The 18,821-nt window shown below is 47.0% G+C and overlaps 1 protein-coding gene across 19 annotated transcripts in view; it reads right to left on the reverse strand.

The window, feature by feature from the left end:
• Positions 1 to 278: 278 nt before the first annotated feature.
• The window catches only part of SIRT3 (sirtuin 3), a 22,377-nt gene continuing 3,834 nt past the window's right edge, over positions 279 to 18,821 (reverse strand). For 11 of the 19 annotated variants that reach the window (XM_032149238.2, XM_058437074.1, XM_058437073.1 and 8 more), the window contains 4 exons: positions 16,442 to 16,542; positions 8,301 to 8,462; positions 3,652 to 3,861; positions 279 to 1,548 (listed from right to left, as the gene is read on the reverse strand). In XM_032149238.2, the coding sequence (XP_032005129.1) occupies positions 1,528 to 1,548; positions 3,652 to 3,861; positions 8,301 to 8,462; positions 16,442 to 16,542 (494 nt within the window). In that variant the 3' untranslated portion in view covers positions 279 to 1,527. Of the gene's footprint in view, positions 1,549 to 3,651; positions 3,862 to 8,300; positions 8,463 to 10,076; positions 10,301 to 13,918; positions 14,814 to 16,441; positions 16,543 to 18,821 lie in introns of those variants that run through there. The other 8 variants (XM_032149239.2, XM_032149236.2, XM_058437078.1 and 5 more) reach the window with 8 other exon arrangements.

An 18,821-nucleotide genomic window follows, 5' to 3' on the forward strand; every position in this document is an offset into this window, starting at 1 on the left:
AGTGGCTCATGCCTGTAATCCCAGCACTTTGGGAGGCCGAGGTGGGTGGATCACTTGAAGCCCAGGAGTTCGAGACCAGCCTGGCCAACATAGCGAAAGCTTGTCTCTGTTATAAATATGCCCATATGCTAGGCGTGGTGGGACACACCTGTAATCCCAGCTACCCAGGAGAATCGCTTAAACACAGGAGGTGGAAGTTGCAGTGAGCTGAGATCGTAACACTGCACTGCACCCTGAGCGACAGGGCGAGACTAAAAAAATTAAAAAGGAACATTAAATAGGGTTAGAAACTAACTTCATTCTTTTTAGAATTCAACAGTTTTCCTAGGTCACCAGTTCCACCTTTTGTTCTTATTAAGGAGCAAAGACCCCCTTGCTGGGAGTCACTGTCATTAAATCTATTCCCGTCAGCTCAGCCCAGGGTAGGCAAGGTTCAGGAATGGGAAGTGCTTTTGTCTGGGGAAACACGCAGGTAATCTGATGACAGGAAGGAGGATGTGCATGTGGGTGAGAGCCCAGGAGGGAGCAGCTGGTGCCTGACAGGGTGAGCCATCAGAGCTGGGCTTTGGTGCAGCCCCAGGAGAAGGAGCCTGTGCAGAAGTAGGAGCTCAGTGGATTCCACCTCCTATGTCACAATCCAGCAGGTGGCCAGGACTCAGCCTGGGTTTTAAGTGAGTAATGCCTTCCGTCTCAAAGATTAGCTCTAACAGTGTCACTCGAGGAAGCCCTGGTGAGGGTGGGGGTGCATAGTGTGGAGACAAGGTGACCAGATAGAAAGTGCTGGAATGTTCTGGAACAGATCTGTTTCTGGAGGAGAGGCTGAGTATGGAGACTCAACAGAATGTGACCACCTTCAAAGGGAGGAGCTGGGCCACCTCCAATAAATCCAGGGACAAATGCCTTCAGTCCTCAGACTGTTCCAATAGAGGGGACGCCAGGGTTCCCTTTCCAACTCATGTCAACACCTGCACTCCCTTTGAGGAGATTAAATGTATTTCATGCTGGAAAGAACAGATTTTCTCTCACTAAAAATAGCCCTACTAAAGGAGACCAACATGCTAGAAGTGCAGCACCAGGGCCTCAAGACTACACTTTGGAACATGAAGAGGGCTGGGGGCTGCTCGGCCCAAGTCTGGATCTCTATCCAACAGATGCTGAGCTTGCCGTTCACCTGGGCACAGAAAGCAGACTCGGTCTGGGATTCCAGTCGGTCTGTTTCAGTTCAAGAGGGTCACAGTCAGAAGAAAGCTTTTTCCATTAGGAGCTTCAGCAGAGTGAAGAATTCAACACAGCAAACAGGCAGGCAGCTCCTTTGTATATGTGACGGGGTGGCCCTGAATGTAAACACAGCCCTACCAGTCAGCACAGCTCATGGCCTGAGAAGACATTCCAGTGGCAGCCTCAGGTGTCCACTCAGTTCACATATTCTGGTTTCACCTGCCCACGCTGTCTTCAGGCATGAGGTCTTGTCAGAATTGGGATTTGGATGTCTCCTATGTCACCATTTATTGTGTGGGGGCAGCCATCCTATTTGTCTGGTCCATCAAGCTGGAATACAGAAGACAGAGGGTATCAGCTATCTGTTTACACACCCAGGCAGGCCAGCAGATCTCTGGTCAAACAGCTCTAGCTGCAGACATGCAAAATATTTCACAAAACAAGCTGCTTTCTGCCAATGCTGCTGCTACTGTGCTGGGCTAAGAGGTCCCAGCAGGCCTGGGCAGAACAGGGTGGCTAAATGGAGAGCCTCATTCTATGGGACTTTAAGTACCCAAATCAAGATGTACTGATGCTCACGTGCTTAAAAGCATTCACTATTTGGAAAAGTAACCCCTTGGATAGTAATTCTTTAAAAAACAAAAAATGAAATCATAACCCATTTTACATACATTTCTGTGAAACTAGATAATACAGTTCACATCCTATTAGGCCATTTCCAAAACTCCACAGGAGCTACCAGAGTTACAATCTGCTTTTCTATGAAAACAGGAAGTTGGGCCGGACATGCTGGCTCACGCCTATAATCCCAGCACTTTGGGAGGCTGAGGCGGGTGGATCACCTGAGGTCAGGAGTTTGAGACCAGCCTGACTAACATGATGAAATCCCGTCTCTAATACAAGTACAAAAATTAGCCAGGCATGGTGGCACATGCCTGTAATCCCAGCTACTTAGGAGGCTGAGGCAGGAGAATCACTTGAACCCGGGAGGCAGGGTTGCAGTGAGCCAAGATCGCACCATTGCACTCCAGCTTGGGCAACAAGAGTGAAACTCCCTCACAAAAAAAAGAAAATAGGAGGTCGGAGCAGGAAAAGGCTCCCTCACAAAAGCCTGCTGGGCTGATGTAAGATCTCTGCTGCCTTGTGAGCTGGCCAGGAGGCACTCGCCTCTCAGCGTTTAAGCCTCATTGTTAGCTGGGTTCCCTGCTTCCATAATGAAGTGACCATGATTGGTAAAAAATCAGCCTGTGACCAGAGGTTGGAGGTCTTGGACTGGTGGAGGTGAGGAGAGTGCTGACCCCATGGCCCTAAGCCATGAGGCAGCCACAGCTGTGGACAAGGAAAAAGGATCAGGATTTCCTAAGACATCTGCCTTGGAAGGCAAGAGGAGCATCAACTGTGATATATTCTGGTTGATATGGTTTGGCTGTGTCCCCACCCAAATCTCACCTTGAATTGTAATAATCCCCATGTGTCAAGGGTGAGGCCAAGTAGAAGTAACCGAATCATGGGGGTGGGTCTTTCCCATGCTGTTCTTGTGATAGTAAGTCTCACAAGATCTGATAGTTTTATAAAGGGCAGTTCCCCTGCACATGTCCTCTTGCCTGCCGCCATGTAAGACGTGACTTTGCTCCTCCTTTGCCTTCCACTATGATTGTGAGGCCCCCCCACAGCCATATGGAACTGTGAGTCCATTAAACCTCTTTCCTTTATAAATTACCCAGTCTCAGGGATGCCTTTATGAGCATCATGAGAACAGACTAATACACTGGTGAAATCCCCTTTGGACAGTGTTACACCTGCCTGTAATCATAACACTGGACTTTAAATGCTTAATGCCACCTCCCATTGAAAATTCTTTAATCAAGGCTATGCATGCTACATGATTCTCATGGGAAACTGCATTTTCTGTAACTTTACTTGTTTACAGGTGGTTTGGAATCTCTTAGAAAGCATCAAGGCTCTTTGGCTTTCCTCAGATTATAATTGATCAATGGCTCTCATACCAATTACTTCCGAAAAGCATCACTAATGTAGCCTTCATCCCACACAGATGCAGAGAACTTTAGCTTCTCAAAGTTCTTTAACCCGTATCATCTTAGAATCACATACCAGGCCTTAGAGGAACACTGTTGGCTGCTTTATTTTAGGGAGTCAAGATAACGCCTATAGTCTGTTAAGAATACAGACTCATCAGCCCTGAGTGTCTGGACCGTGTCCCTGCCTGGCCTGTTAGCATCTGTTTCTTCATCTCTAAATGGAGGTATTGAAAGTAATACCCAGTCAGGTCCAGGTAGTGCCTGGTGCAGGATTCACAGCATCATCCGCTATTACTGTTACTGTGTTAGCCAATGGGGCTCCCTATCAGGTGGACCATACCCTAGAGCAGTGAGAAGGGCAGCCCCTTGGATGGTCCTCCTCAGCAGTCTGTACCTTCCCAGTTTCCCGCTGCACAAGGTCCCGCATCTCTTCTGTCCAGCCCAGAAGCTCCACTAGCCTTTCCACGCCGTGAACCACATCCCCCAGCTGGGCCACGTCCCTGCTGCGAGGATGCCAAGCCAAGGGCCCCACCAAGTCCCGGTTGATGAGCAGTCGGGGAACTGAGCTCCGCACGGCCTCGGTCAAGCTGGCAAAAGGCTCCACCTGAAAAATGGCCCAAATGTGAGGGGCACAGTGTCCACCTTACGAGCCCCTCAGGATGTTTCATGCCACAGCCACTGAGGCCTTGGAGGAGCAGCAGATTGGCAGTCAGACCCTGCGATATAGGGAAAACCCACCACCAATCTCATTTCTTCAGTTGAGCTCCTGCCGCTTGGCCTCAGTGACTTTTTTCTCCCCTCAGCCTCTCTCTCTTCCACTTCTTGCTATTTCCACACATCCTTGCTTCTCCCCACCTCCGTTCCAAGGCTCATCAGGGATCCAACCTTCCTACCTCCTCTTTGTGAGCACGTTCTGTTCTCCCTGTCCTTCCCACCTCGCTGTCTCCCAGCATGCCACAGAGGGACAACAGCACAGACTCGTCCGTCTCCTCTGGCTAGCCCTGCTCGCTGTGACAGCCGCCACCAGCATCAGGCACCCAGAGGAGCTGGTGCCCCCAAGCAGGAGTTACTGTTATGTCTCTCCATGGTCTTCCCCACCCAGCCTCTAGAGAGGCCTAGCTCAGTGCCATCAGGCTCCTTCATACAGCTCTCAAAGCTTCTTTTAAGAGGAACAAGGTAAAAAATGGATACATTAATAAATGGCATTAGAACTGGCTCATTATCTGGGAGGAAAATACTCCATTCCTACCTCCCACTGAAAAAAAATTCAAATGGATTAAAGGTTTCAATGTAAACAAAACAGTTCTTGAAGAAAACTGAGGGTTTACAAGTAAGGATAGGGAAGAACTTTTTAGGCGTAAAAACTGAAGTCAGATAAGACAAAGGAAAATGACAGATCTGACTATGTAAATACTATTACCTCGGTATCTACATAAAACTACTATGTCGAAAATTTAAAATTTTTAAAAACTTCTCATCATCATAAACTACAAAAATATTTACAACATATGATAATAGTTTATATTGCTAATTGATACTCATTTATAAACCTATAATTTATGAACTAATTTATAATGCTAATTTATAATGACATTTATATTAACAGCCAGGCATGGTGGTTCACACCTATAATCCCAGCACTTTGGGAGGCCGAGGCGGGCAGATCACCTGAGGTCAGGAGTTCAAGACCAGCCTGGCCAACATGGTGAAACCCCATCTCTACTAAAAATACAAAACTTAGCTGGGCGTAGTGGCACATGCCTGTAATCCCAGCTACTCGGGAGGTTGAGGCAGGAGAATGGCTTGAGCCTGGGAGGTGGAGGTTGCAGTGAGCCAAGATCGTGCCACTGCACTCCAGCCTGGGAGACAGAGCAAGACTCTGTCTCAAAAAAAAGAAAGAAATATTTATATTAACATTAAAACGGATTTATATTATTTAATTTATATTAAAATTAAAACTAATTTATAATGACCCAATGAAAAATGGTCAAGAGGTACAAATATACAATCCAAAGAGAAGAAACACAACTGGCCAACAAACATGAAAAGATGAACTTCGTTCTTTACTACAGAAATGCAAAATCCGCACCCCCCTCCACACACACACATGCATTTTTTAACCAATTTAATTTGTGTGATTTTGGTTTTGGTGAGGATGTGATAAAATGGCTACACAAAAACACAGTTTGTGGCAGTGTAATTGTTACATCTTTCTGGAAGGCAAGTTCTCAATATTTATCAGCATTTACCTTTCAGGAGTACTTGCATGGGTAGATAAGGATGATACACAGGGATATTCACTACAGCATGGGATCTCATTCTGTTACCCAGGCTGGAATGCAGTGGCATGATCATAGTTCACTATAACCTCAAACTCCTGGGCTCAAGCAATCCTCCTTCCTCAGCCTCTCAAATAGCTGCAAGTACACAGACCACACCTGGCTATCTTTTTATTTTTTGTAGAGACAAGGTCTGACTATACTGCCCAGGCTGGTCTCAAATGCCTAGCTTCAGGCAATCTTCCTGCCTTGGCCTCCCAAAGTGCTGGGATAACAGGTGTGAGCCACGGTGCCTGGCCCAGCATTACTTTTAATATAAAAATTATATACTATTTATTGTCATTGTCCATCAGTAAGAAATTGCTTACATAAATTTTGTATTAAATCCACAAAATCTATGTTAAAGCTCTTGTGGCTGAATATGTTTCAGAATTTTTGAGATTTTAGAAAAGATCATATGGTTTACATCCCACATGTTACGTCACACCTAAAGGGGATCTGGAGTGGTACTCCATGGTCAAACACATTAACATTTCGTCCACAAAGCACGTGAGATGGAGTCTGTGTGTGAGACCAGCTCACTCGGTTCATGATGGCACCAGCCTTACAGACATGGGCCTCTCAGTTGGGACCTCGTATCTGTGTAAGGGAAACTGTCAGCATTAACAAGGCAGCGGATCTCCATGGACTCACATTGTTACGTGAAAACAGCAGGCTGCAGAATAGAATGTACAGTGCTGTCCAACTTTTAGTTAAAAATTACCACCTGTACATGTGCATTTGTACAAAAAAAAGAAACCTGAGAGGACACAGAATAAGATGTTAACAGTTGGTGGGATTAAAAAGTTGATCCTTTGCTTTATATCTTTATATAATGTATGAATCTTTTCAAAGACACACATGGTACACTTATAATCAGAAAAAACGCCATTTTCATCTCACTTCCACAATAAAGATGGCTGGTGGCCCAAGTGTCCACACCTGGTGGCCAGCACGGTCAGCTGGTCTCAGCCCACACTGTGCTGACCACCATGGCCCCTCTGACTGCTCCTCCTGCGTCTGTCCCTCCATCCTAGGCCTAGCACGGCATTCTCATGTCTGTCCACACCCTGGGCTCTCCTGTCTGCTCACTCCAGCACCCCAGCTCCTGCCTCTGGGCCTTTCTGGACTCCAGACTCATGTCCACCTGCTCAACACCTCCAGTCTGCACACATCCTCAAACCTGTGGAAACCAGGATGAGTTCCTGAGCTCCCCCAAACCCACCTACCAGGCTTCTCCATCTCAGGAAGTGGCGGCTCCGTCTTTCTAGCTGCTCCAGCCACAGCCCTGGAGTCCTTGGGAATCCACGCCCTCCCATGCACTGTGCCAGCATACCCACTCTGCGTTCACACACACCCAGACTCCAGCACCCCTCAGCCTCTGCTGGCTTTACCTGGCCCCCAGCCAGTGCCAGCCGGTGAGTACCTACAAGGGCCCTGCTGGGTCTGCTGCTCCCAGTCTTGCCCCCATGGTGGGCTCACAGCCCAGCACCCAACAGAGTCCTCTCAACTTCAGGCTCTGGCCTGGAACCCAAGCTGAACCCATTCACCTTCTGAGGCGGCGCCAGCCTCCCATGAGATGACACTTGTGCTCCACCTCCTTCTCTGCTCCAGCCCCATGCCCATCAATGCTGACTTCGCCCCACCCTCCTTGCTGCTTGTCACCTGTGCAGTGTCCCCTGCCAGACCCCCCTCACCTTGGTAAACTCTTAGATCCAACTCCACCTGCCTGACTTGACACTGCAGCTGGTTCCCAACCCTTCTAGCCTTTCTATCCTACTTGTTATCTTTCTCATAACATCAATCATCTCCTAACAAACTATATAACTTCTTACATTGACATCTGACTGTGTATGTCCAAAGCACTGGAGCAGGGCCCAGCACACAGCAGGCAGCACACAATGAATGCCTGAACAAACACATGCTCTGGGCCCCTGCGGCTGCCCTGGGCCCCTCTGAGCACAGGTCTTTCTGGCCCTTCTGCCCTTGGTGCCTACATCCAGTCACGCACACACTGACTTCATGGTCTCATCTCTTGCTCTCATCACGGCTTTTAGGAATTTCCTGAGCTTCAGACGCAAACGCAGAACAGCCGCTTGAACACATCCAGGGGGTGTTTCCCAGACACCTCAGACACATGCAGAACCGAGCCAGGCATCCTCCCTCCCAAATCACGCCCCACCAGCAAGTGCCCTGACCTTACAGACCAAGCCAGACGCCTCCTTCTCACGTCCCCAAAACATCACAGACTGCGAGTCCAGTCCCCTCCTCGCCATCCCTCAGGGGACCACAGCGCCACCTTCTTCAGGACCAGCCTCCGGGCACTGCTTGCTCCACTCTCCACTCTCCAAAGGCCTCTCTGACCCCAAGGGTGCAGCCACGTCCCCGGGACGGTCCCTGTGGATTTATCACTCCTCCCGCTGCAGCATCAGTATTCCTGATCTGACCTGGGAGGCCCGCCCCTCCACCTCACCCCCACGCCCCCACCCTTCTCCCTTCTCCTCACACGTGGTGCCCCACCCGCACCTATACCACCTCCAAAGCCCAGCAGCTTCCCACCTTCCTGTCTCCTGCACAGGCTGCTGCTCCCTCAGCCTGGAACCCCAGCTGAATCCACTCACCTTCCAAAAGTGGCACCAGCCCTGGAAGGGCCCATGAGATGACTCCTGTACCCCTCCCTTCCCCTGCCCTCCAGCCTCCTCCCTGCACAAGCCTGCTGACAAACCTCCAGGGAGGTCCCAAGGATGAGCAGCAGATCTGCCATGGGGAAATCAACCACATGCAGCAAGAACTTCTGGGGCAGCGGCTCCCCAAAGAACACAATGTCGGGCTTCACAACGCCGGTGCACACCGGGCAGCGGGGAACCCTGTCTGCCATCACGTCAGCCTGGAAAACAGAGAAAACAGGCCTGAGGAGGATGCCTGCAATACCTTGTAAAAGGAAAAGGCAACAAGCTCTTATTAGTGTCATCTCCCCCAAAAAGGTGAGAGAGGTATCATGAACCCCCATGTACCCAGCTTTAGGAATTACCAGTTTTCATAGCTAATTGTTTCACAGGCCTCCAGAATCCGGGAGGAGGTGTTGTAGCGTTTAAAAGCAAGTCTTGGACATCATATGTTTCACCCATAATTACTTCGTCAGGCGTCTAGCGTATCTAACACCATGCTGTACCCCTGGGATGGCGACCAGAGACATTCAGGTGCTAAGGAAACACCGTAGACCACACCAGTACTCAAACAGTAGTCTGCAGGCATTTGGCCTACACCGAACATTATTCAGTCACAAAGGTGAAACTGTCTCCGGTTTGAGCTTAAGTGATGGTGCCATTGCCTCAGCCCTGGGAGGCATTCAGGTCAGCTTCACTCACTGGCTGGCATTATTAGGAGTAACAACTTCTGCCAAACACCGCTTCCTTACTGGCCAAGGTGAACTGGACACAACTTCACTTTGCGTCAACATTAACATAAACAAATGCCTTGGAGCAGATGGAAAAGGGAGAGAGTTACAGAGGAAGACACCTGACTTTCTAAGGTAAACCTTTACAGCTAACGGGGCTTGTTTTAAGCAGGCTCAGTCCAGCAAGAAGCAACAGAAACAAAAGACAAAAGAAAGAGACCCACAAAAGATTTCAGATATTCTTGGATACACAGTAAAACCGTTTTATATTTAAATTAAAAAGAAAAAACTGTTATCTTGGAAGCATGGGGTGTAGCAAAAAAAAAAAAAAAAATTAAAGAAGCAAAAAAAAAGAAAAAAAAAGATGAACTTGAAATATCTATTAAAGGCCCGGTGCGGTGGCTCAGCTCTGTAATCCCAGCACTTTGGGAGGCCGAGGTGGGCAGATCATGAGGTCAGGAGATAGAGACTGTCTTGGCCAACATGGTGAAACCCCGTCTCTACTAAAACACAAAAAATTAGCCGGGCGTGGTGGTGCGTGCCTGTAATCCCAGCTACTTGGGGGACTGAGGCAGAGGAATCACTTGAACCTGGGAGGTGGAGGTTGCAGTGAGCTGAGATCGCACCACTGCACTCCAGCCTGGGCAACAAAGCGAGACTCCGTCTCAAAAAAAAAAAAAAAAAAAACACCATCTATTAAAGATAAAAAACTATTAAAAAGTTATGTCATAATGTAACAGACTTGAAAAATAACCAAATAGAACTTCTAGAAATAAAAAGTACAGGAACCAAAATTAAAACTCAATGTCTGTTTTGAGTTGGTGTTTGGGAAAACAGAAAGAAAGAAACACTCAATGGAAGGACTTCATAACAGAATATAGTATTAGTAAACTGGAAAAAAGACCAGAAGAAATGATCCAGAACGCAGCACAATGAGCAGCAATTACAGAACAGAAGAGTGATCGGGAGTAGCAGGAGAGAGAAGGTCTAACGTATGTTCAATCAGAGATCCCTAAAGAGAGGGGCCAGATAGTGGGCTAGGGGCAATTCATATCCGAAGAGATAACGGCAGAGTATTATCCAGCAACCATGAAAGATACCAACCCACAGATTCAGGATCTCAAGCAAGTGAGGGCTACTGAACCAGCTTGAGGGTGCCCACAGGAAAAACATAAGTCACAAGCACATCTGTGGTTGTTTTTGTCCCAAGAGGTTCTCAGGAGGTTTAGTAATTACACGTGGTCCCTCAAAGGGGGAGGGTGGCTGTCAGGTGAGTGGTTACATACTTGTGAGACTTCAGTTAAGTGCCCAGTAAATGTACATTTTACCTAAGATAGAAGGAAACAGAGGGAGAGAACTAAGCAGACCTCTCAGGGAAGGGTGAAGGAGCCATTAATCTCATCTTGTCTTTAATCTGTATCTGGGAAGGTAAGCCAGTAATCCACATTAGCAGTGTGGAGTCTTTGAAAAGGGCTGGTTTCTGTTTAGCCCTTAGTGAAGAAGGCTAATGGTGGTTAGGGAGGGAGGGGTACAGTGAGACACGTCTGACCTCCCCTCCTGCTACGGCCAGGAACTCAAGCTTCCAAGGTTTCTCTGGGGTTCCCTTGACCAAGGGGAGGGGTCCATTCAGTTGGTTGCAGGGCTTAGAATTTTATTTTATTTTATTTTATTTGAGATGGCGTCTCGCTCTGTCACCCAGCTGGAGTGCAGTGGCATGATCTCGGTTCACCACAACCTCTGCCTCCTGGGTTCCAGCAATTCTCCTGCCTCAGCCTCCCGAGTAGCTGGGATTACAGATGGGTGCCACCACACGTGGCTCATTTTGGTATTTTTAGTAGAGACGGGGTTTCACCATGTTGGCCAGGCTGGTCTCAAACTCCTAACTCAGGTGATCCACCCGCCTCAGCTTCCCAAAGTACTGGGATTACAGGTAGGAGCCACCGCACCCAGCCTAGAATTTTATTTTATTTTTCTTAAGGAAGGCCTACAATTTTTTTTTTTTTTCGAGATGGAGTTTCGCTCTTGTTTCCCAGGCTGGAGTGCAATGGCCTAATCTCAGCTCACCGCAACCTCCGCCTCCCGGGTTCAAGCAATTCTCCTGCCTCAGCCTCCCGAGTATCTGAGATTATAGGCATGCACCATCACGCCCGGCTAATTTTGTATTTTTAGTAGATATGGGGTTTCTCCATGTTGGTCAGGCTGGTCTCAAACTCCTGACCTCAGGCGATCTGCCCACCCGGCCTCCCAAGGTGCTGGGATTATAGGCGTGAGCCACCATGACCAACTGGCCTACAAATTTTAAGCAGAAGAAATAAAAGGAAATTCATATGGAAAACCACAATGGAGAAACTGCAAAATTCCAAAGACAAAAGTCTTAAAAAACAGGCAGAGAGGCCAGACACGGTGGCTCACGCCTGTAATCCCAGCACTTTGGGAGGCCGAGGCAGGTGGATCATGAGGTCAGGAGTTCGAGACCAGCCTGACCAACATGGTGAAACCCCCATCTCTACTAAAAATACAAAAATTAGCTGGGCGTAGTGGCGCATGCCTGTAATCCCAGCTACTCAGGAGGGTGAGGCAAGAGAATCGCTTGAACCTGGGAGTGGGAGGTTGCAGTGAGCTGAGATCATACCACTGCACTCCAGCCTGGGTGACAGAGCAAGACTCTGTCTCAAAAAAAAAAAAAAAAAAAAAAACCCCAAACAACAACAACAAAAATAAAACAGGCAGAGAACAGATAGCAACACTTTCAGAAATTTATATGAAAAGGCAAAACATTCAGACCAGCCAACACAGTACTGAAGGAGAAGAACAAAGGTGGGGAATTAACACCAACCTGTTGCCCAAATTATCTATTTTATTCTCTTATTTATTTATTTATTTATTTATTTATTTATTTATTTATTTTGGTTTGAGATGGAGTCTTACTCTGTTACCCAGGCTGGAGTGCAGTGGTGCGATCTCAGCTCACAGCAACCTCCCCTCCCGGGTTCAAGCAATTCTTCTGCCTCAGCCTCCTGAGTAGCTGGGGTTACAGGTGCGCCACCACACCCGGCTAATTTTTGAATTTTTAGTAGAGATGGGATTTCACCATTTTGGCAGGCTGCTCTCAAACTCCCCACCCCAGGTGACCCGCCTGTCTAGGCCTCCCAAAGTGCTGGAATTACAGGTGTGAGCCACTGTGCCCAGCCCCAAATAATCTCTTTTAAATGCAAATCCCTTCACATCATTTTCCTGCCTAAAAATCCTCCAATGCCTCCCATGATCGTCAGGATACAGTTCAAACCCTAACAGAGCAAGCAGGCCTCCCACACTCCAGGTCTCTGCTGCCAGAAACAGACTCTACATCCAGACGACCTCATCTCCAAGGTGCTTCCCAGCCTGCTCTGTTCCTACAGCTGAGTCAGTTAGTGTCCAGTGCATATTTGTAGTAAAACTCGTATGGCACCCAGTTGTAAATGTTGGATGACTCCACCTTATTTTAATTTGTTTTCACATCCACAGAACCCAGACAAGGGCCTGGCACTGAGGAGACTAAACTATTTGTTGAATAAGTTGGTCATTCAGTGAATGAATGAGTTGACCAAAACAGTAATACGCATATATGAAGTTTCTACTATGTGCTGCATTCACACTTCCTAATTTCAAAACTTACTACAAAGCTACAGTAACCAAAACATTATAGTGCAAGCACAAGGATATATATATAACAATGGAATAGAATTGAGAATCCAGCAATAACCCATCACCTATGGCCAACTGATTTTCAACAACAATGCCAAGACACAGTTTTTTTTTTAACAAATGGTGCTGGAACAATTACATATCCACATAAAAGAAAATGAAGCTGGATCCCTACCTTACAGGACACTCAAAAATTAACTCAAAATAGATCAAAGAACTAAATGTAAAAGCTTTAAACTATAAAACTCTTATAAGAAAACAGGAGTAAAACAATACTATTTCTCAGATATGATTCCAAAAAAGTGAGAAAATAAATAGATAAACTGGATTTCATCAAAATCAAAACTTCTATGCATCAAAAGACATCATCAACAAAGTAAAAAAGACAATCCACAGACTGGCAGAAAATATTTGCAAATCATGTGTCTGATAAGGATCTAGCATCCAGAATATATAAAGGGCTCTCTTAACAATAAAAAAGACAACACAATTAAACAATGCGCAAAGGACTTCAATCTCCAAAGATATACAAATGGCCAAAAAGCACATGGAAAGATGTTTGATATCATGAATCATTAGGAAAACGCCAATCAATGCTACAATGGGTTACCACCTCCCACCCACTGGGATAGCTGTAATTAAAAAATGGAAAGTAAGTGTTGGGATGTGGAGAAGATGAAACCCTTGCACACCGTTGGTGGAATGTAAAATGGTCCAGCTTCTGCAGAAAACGGTATATTCGTTCCTCAAAAAGTTAAACACGGGCCGGGAGCAGTGGCTCATGCCTGTAATCCCACACTTTGGGGGGCCGAGGTGGGCGGATCACGAGGTCAAGAGATCGAGACATCCTGGCCAACATGGTGAAACCCAGTCTGTACTAAAATACAAAAATTAGCCAGGCGTGGTGGCGCGTGCCTGTAGTCCCAGCTACTCAGGAAGCTGAGGCAGGAGAATCGCTTGAACCCAGGAGGCGGATGGTACAGTGAGCCGAAATTGCGCCACTGCACTCCAGCCTGGTGACAGAGCAAGACTCCGTCTCAAAACAAACAAACAAAAAAGTTAAACATGGGCAGGGCATGGTGGTTCACGCCTGTAATCTTAGCACTTTGGGAGGCCGAGGCAGGTGAACCACCTGAGGTCAGGAGTGCAAGAGCAGCCTGGCCAACATGGTGAAACCCCATCTCTACTAGAAATACAAAAAACATTAGCTGGGCGTGGTGGCAGGCACCTGTAATCCCAGCTTCTCAGGAGGCTGAGGCAGGAGAATCACTTGAACCCGGGAGGCGGAGGTTGTATTGAGCCGAGATCGCGCCATTGCACTCCAGCCTGGGTGACAGTGTAAGACTCTGTCTCAAAAAATAAATAAATAAAAAAAGCTAAATGTGGAGTTACCCAGCAATACTTGTGGGTATCATACTCAAAAGAATAAAAAACAAGGACTCTCAAACGAATACTTGCATCTGCTTCACAGCAGAACTATTCACAAGAGCAGAAAGGTGGGAAAAACCCAAACATCCATCCATGTACAAGCAAACCAATTGTGGTGCATACATCAGTGGAACATTTAGCCATAAAACAGGATGAAATACTAACACAAGCTACAAGGTGAAGGAGACAGAAATATTTTCAGGAAATAAGCTCGACACAGAAGGCCATCTGATTGCCGGGCGTGGTGGCTCACACCTGTAATCCCAGCACTTTGGGAGGCCGAGGCGGGTGGATCACCTGAGGTCAGGAGTTGGAGACCAGTCTGACCAATATCATGAAACCCCGTCTCTACTAAAAATACAAAAATTAGCCAGGCGAGGGGGCAGGCACCCATAATCCCAGCTACTTGGGAGGCTGAGACAGGAGAATCGCTTGAACCCAGTAGGCAGAGGTTGCAGTGAGCCGAGATCGCGCCACGGCACTCCAGTCTGGGCAACAGAGTGAGACTCTATCTGAAGAAAAAAAAAGGAAAAAGAAAAAGGCCATCTGATTACATTTAAGTGAAATAATAAGACATCCAGAATATACAAATCTATAGAGAGAAAGCAGGTTCGTGGTTGCCAGGGGCTGGAGGGAGAAGAAATGAGGAAGGTCTGCTTGAAAGTGCAAGGTTTTCTTCTGGGGTGATCAGCATGCTGCAGGGCTTGATAGAGATGATGGCTTCACACACTGTGAATGTACCAAATGCCAATGAACCAGACACCTTAAAACAGTTAATTTTATGTTATGTCAAATTCACCTCAATAAGCTGGGTGGATCACTTGAGGTCGGGAGTTCAAGACCAGCCCGGCCAACATGATGAAACCCCATCTCTACTGAAAACACACACACACAAAATGGGCCGGGCCTGTTGGCACACGCCTGTAGTCCCAGCTACTCGGGAGGCTGAGGCGGGAGAATTGCTTGAACCCGGGAGGCGAAGGTTGCAGTGAGCAGAGATCGCATGCAGCCTGGGTGACAGAGCAAGACTCTGTCTCAAAAAAACAAAACCAAAAAATTCACCTCAATAAAAAATAAGTAAATAAAAAAAGTCCTGTGCCATGTCTCCATTTCAGAGTTTTATCTTTAAGATTTTTCAACTCTATCCTATTCTATTTTAAGAAAACCATTCTACAGAAATACAGAAGTACATAGCAGTATAAGCACAGGTATCACTGCTATATTTTTAATCGTAAAAATTACATACATCAAAGAATGTCCCACAATACGTGAGTGGCTAAATGTAATACTCTATAGTTAATAAAAAGAGTAAGCAGAACTGTGGGTATTGACACAAGATATCCATGAAACTGCTCAGTAAAAAATCAAGCTGTAGAATACTAAGCTTAAAATGACCCCATTGCTGAAATTTTCTTTTTTTTTTTTTTTTGAGATGGAGTCTCGCTCTGTCGCCAGACTGGAGTGCAGTGGCACAATCTCAGCTCACTGCAACCTCTGCCTCCCCGGTTCAAACGATTCTCCTACCTCAGCCTCCCTAGTAGCTGGGACTACAGGCGTGTGCCACCACGCCCGGCTAATTTTTGTATTTTTAGTAGAAACGGGTTTTCACCATCTTGGCCACCAGGATGGTCTTGATCTCTTGACCTTGTGATCTGCCCGCCTCGGCCTCCCAAAGTGCTGGGACTGCAAGTGTGAGCCACTGCGCCCAGCCTGAAAAAAAAAATTTTTATCTATGTGTAGGTTTATGTACATAGATACGTGCATGTATGTTTATATAAACATATCACTTTTTTTTTACACCAAGCTGTTAAAAGTGGCCAGCAGGGGCTGGCGTCGTGGCTCATGCCTAGTATCCCAGCACTTTGGGAGGCCAAGGTGGGCAGATCACCTGTGGTCAGGAGTTTGAGACCAGCCTGGCCAACATGGTGAAACCCTGTCTATACTAAAAATACAGAAAAAAAAAAAATTAGCCGGGTGTGGTGGCACATGCCTGTAATCCCAGCTACTTAGGAGGCTGAGGCAGGAGAATTCCTTGAACCCGGGAGACGGAGGTTGCAGTGAGCCGAGATCGCCCCACTGCACTCCAGCCTGGGCGACAGAGTGAGACTCCGTTTCAAAAAAAAAAAAAAAAAAGGTGGGAAACTGGAATTGGCTGAAGGGAGATTCATTTTCCCTACATATTTCTATATTGTCTTAAATTTTTTCACAAGCATGTATTAATTTTCTAATTTACAAATAAAATGTTTCACACTATTATTGTTCAACTGTCCTTTCAAGACAATGCTTACAAAATACCACTTTTCCAGATCACCCCAACGGCAAACTGTAGAAAGACGACCAACAGCAGGTTAACTCACCCGAATGTCCTCCCCTGGGAAGGGTTTTCGGCAGACCGTGCAGGTGGCAGAGGCAAAGGTTCCATGAGCTTCAACCAGCTTTGAGGCAGGGATGCCCGACACTGAAATTCAAGCCAAAGCGAAGTGTTGCTGCCGCCTCCGAGATGAGCATGCAAGGCCAAGAGCACAACTTCTGGGCTTGGTAGGCCTCCTGGAAGGAGGCACAGCCCCTTGGGGTTGCGATGTCCTCAAGCCTGGTTTTCATGCCCGTATCACCTACATGCGCCACCAACCAGAATAAGGCAAGGGAGCAAAGGGGCTCCCAGCTGGAGCCAAATTACGGTTAAAACAAAGCCTGTCAAAACTCAGTATGAAAAACCATTTGATAAAAGCTCAAATAAAATTATATCCAGCCGGGCACAGTGGCCCACGCCTGTAATCCCAGCACTTTGGGAGGCCGAGGTGAGCAGATCATTTGAGGCTAGGAGTTCGAGACCAGCCTGGCCAGCATGGTGAAACTGTACCTCCACTAAAAATACAAAAATTAGCCAGATGTGGTGGCGGGCACCTGTAGTCTCAGCTACTCGGGGAGGCTGAGACAGGAGAATCGCTTGAACCCAGGAGGTGGAGGTTGCAGTGAGCTGAGATCGTGCCACTGCACTCCAGTTTGGGCAACAGAGCGAGATTCTGTCTCAAAAAATAAAATAAAATTATACCCAATACCAGGCTGGGCACAGTGGCTCACGCCTGTAATCCCAGTGCTTTGGAAGGCCAAGGCAGGAGGATCACTTGAGGCCAGGAGTTTGAGACCAGCCTGGGCAACATAGGGAGACTTGTCTTAAAAAATTTTTTAAATTAGCCAGGCGTGGTAGTGCATGCCCATAGTCCCAGCTATTCCAGAGGCTGAGGCAAAAGGATCACTTCAGCCCAAGAGTTCAGGCTATAATGAGCTATGATCATGCCACTGCACTCTAGCCTGGGCGACAGAGCCAAGACCCTGTCTCAAAAATTTATATCCAATATCTAGGAACATATTTTCTATTCTACAGATACCAAGTTAAAATGAGGATATAAATATCATAAATTCCAAAAGAATTGCTTGTTAGGAACAGACAAAAAGTGACTTCTTATGAAAGTTGCGTATTATCTGGTTCTGAAAGGCTGCGGTGGCACAGCCAGGGGCCCAGCTGCAGGAGGCTTCCCAAGTCCCTGTCACTGCCCTAACTCAGCAGTGCTGAATCTCACAGCCAGGAGCTCCCACCTTCCCACAAGGCCTGCCCTGCTGCACCTCTGGGAGAAGAGCCCACCAACATGGGGCATCCACTGCTGCCTCTGTGGTTCCAAGCTAGGGGATCCTTCTGGCAAGGAAACACATTCCTGGAGCCAAGGTGCCTCCTCTTTTTAACCGACAACACATCAGCAGACTGGCTGAGCTGCTCCTGGCTCCCGGAGAGCTGACTGTCCCAGCACCTGTCTGCATCATTGCACGTAAGGAAAAGGCCTCACCAAGTGCTTCCGTAAGGTGGACAGCCAGAATCTGGCACAACCTGTGAATCGCTGGTTTGGGCACCATATGGATACGGTCAAGAAATCACCACAGACTAAGTGTGACCATATTAAGGAATTACTAGTGATTCTTCAGCATGAAAATGGTATCAGAGTTGTTTTTATTTTTTAATTATTTTTATTTTTATTTATTTTTTTGAGACAGAATCTCCCTCTGTCGCCCAGGCTGGAGTGAAGTGGCACGATCTCAGCTCACTGCAACCGCCACCTGCTGGGTTCAAGAGATTCTCCTGTCTCAGCTTCCCAAGTACCTGGGATTACAGGCGCACACCACCACGTCTGGCTAATTTTTTATATTTTTAGTAGAGATGGGGTTTTGCCACATTGGCCAGGCTGGTCTCGAACGCCCGACCTCAGGTGATCCGCCTGCCTCAGCCTCCCAAAATGCTGAGATTACAAGTGTGAGCCACCACACCCGGCCAGAGTTGTTTTTAAAGTATTCTCTAGAGATATCCATTCATGTGTTTATAGATTATTTCTAGATTAAATTCATGATGTGAGAGATTTGCTTCAAAATAATCTGGGGATTTGGAAGAAGGTGGTGAGGACGCAGGAAGGACTGGCTATGTGCTGGTGATGAGGACAGGACGGTTCGTTACATTGTTCTCTTTGTGTGTGCTCAAAAAACTTCCATAATATAATTTTTAAAAGAGAGAAGAAAAAAGAGATCATCACACCAGATTGGCAAAACAATATCAACTTCTGCCCAAAATACACAGCTCTGCAGGTATGCAGGAGAACAAGCAGTGGCCTTTAAACACCCAGAGGACATTTTCCTTGGGAACAAAGCCCTGACTAGTTGGCTCAAAAACAGTCCCAAGGAAGAAGCATAAGC

Source organism: Hylobates moloch, unplaced genomic scaffold (assembly GCF_009828535.3).
Source record: "Hylobates moloch isolate HMO894 unplaced genomic scaffold, HMol_V3 SCAFFOLD_4, whole genome shotgun sequence".
In the NCBI taxonomy this organism is placed as follows: domain Eukaryota; kingdom Metazoa; phylum Chordata; class Mammalia; order Primates; family Hylobatidae; genus Hylobates; species Hylobates moloch.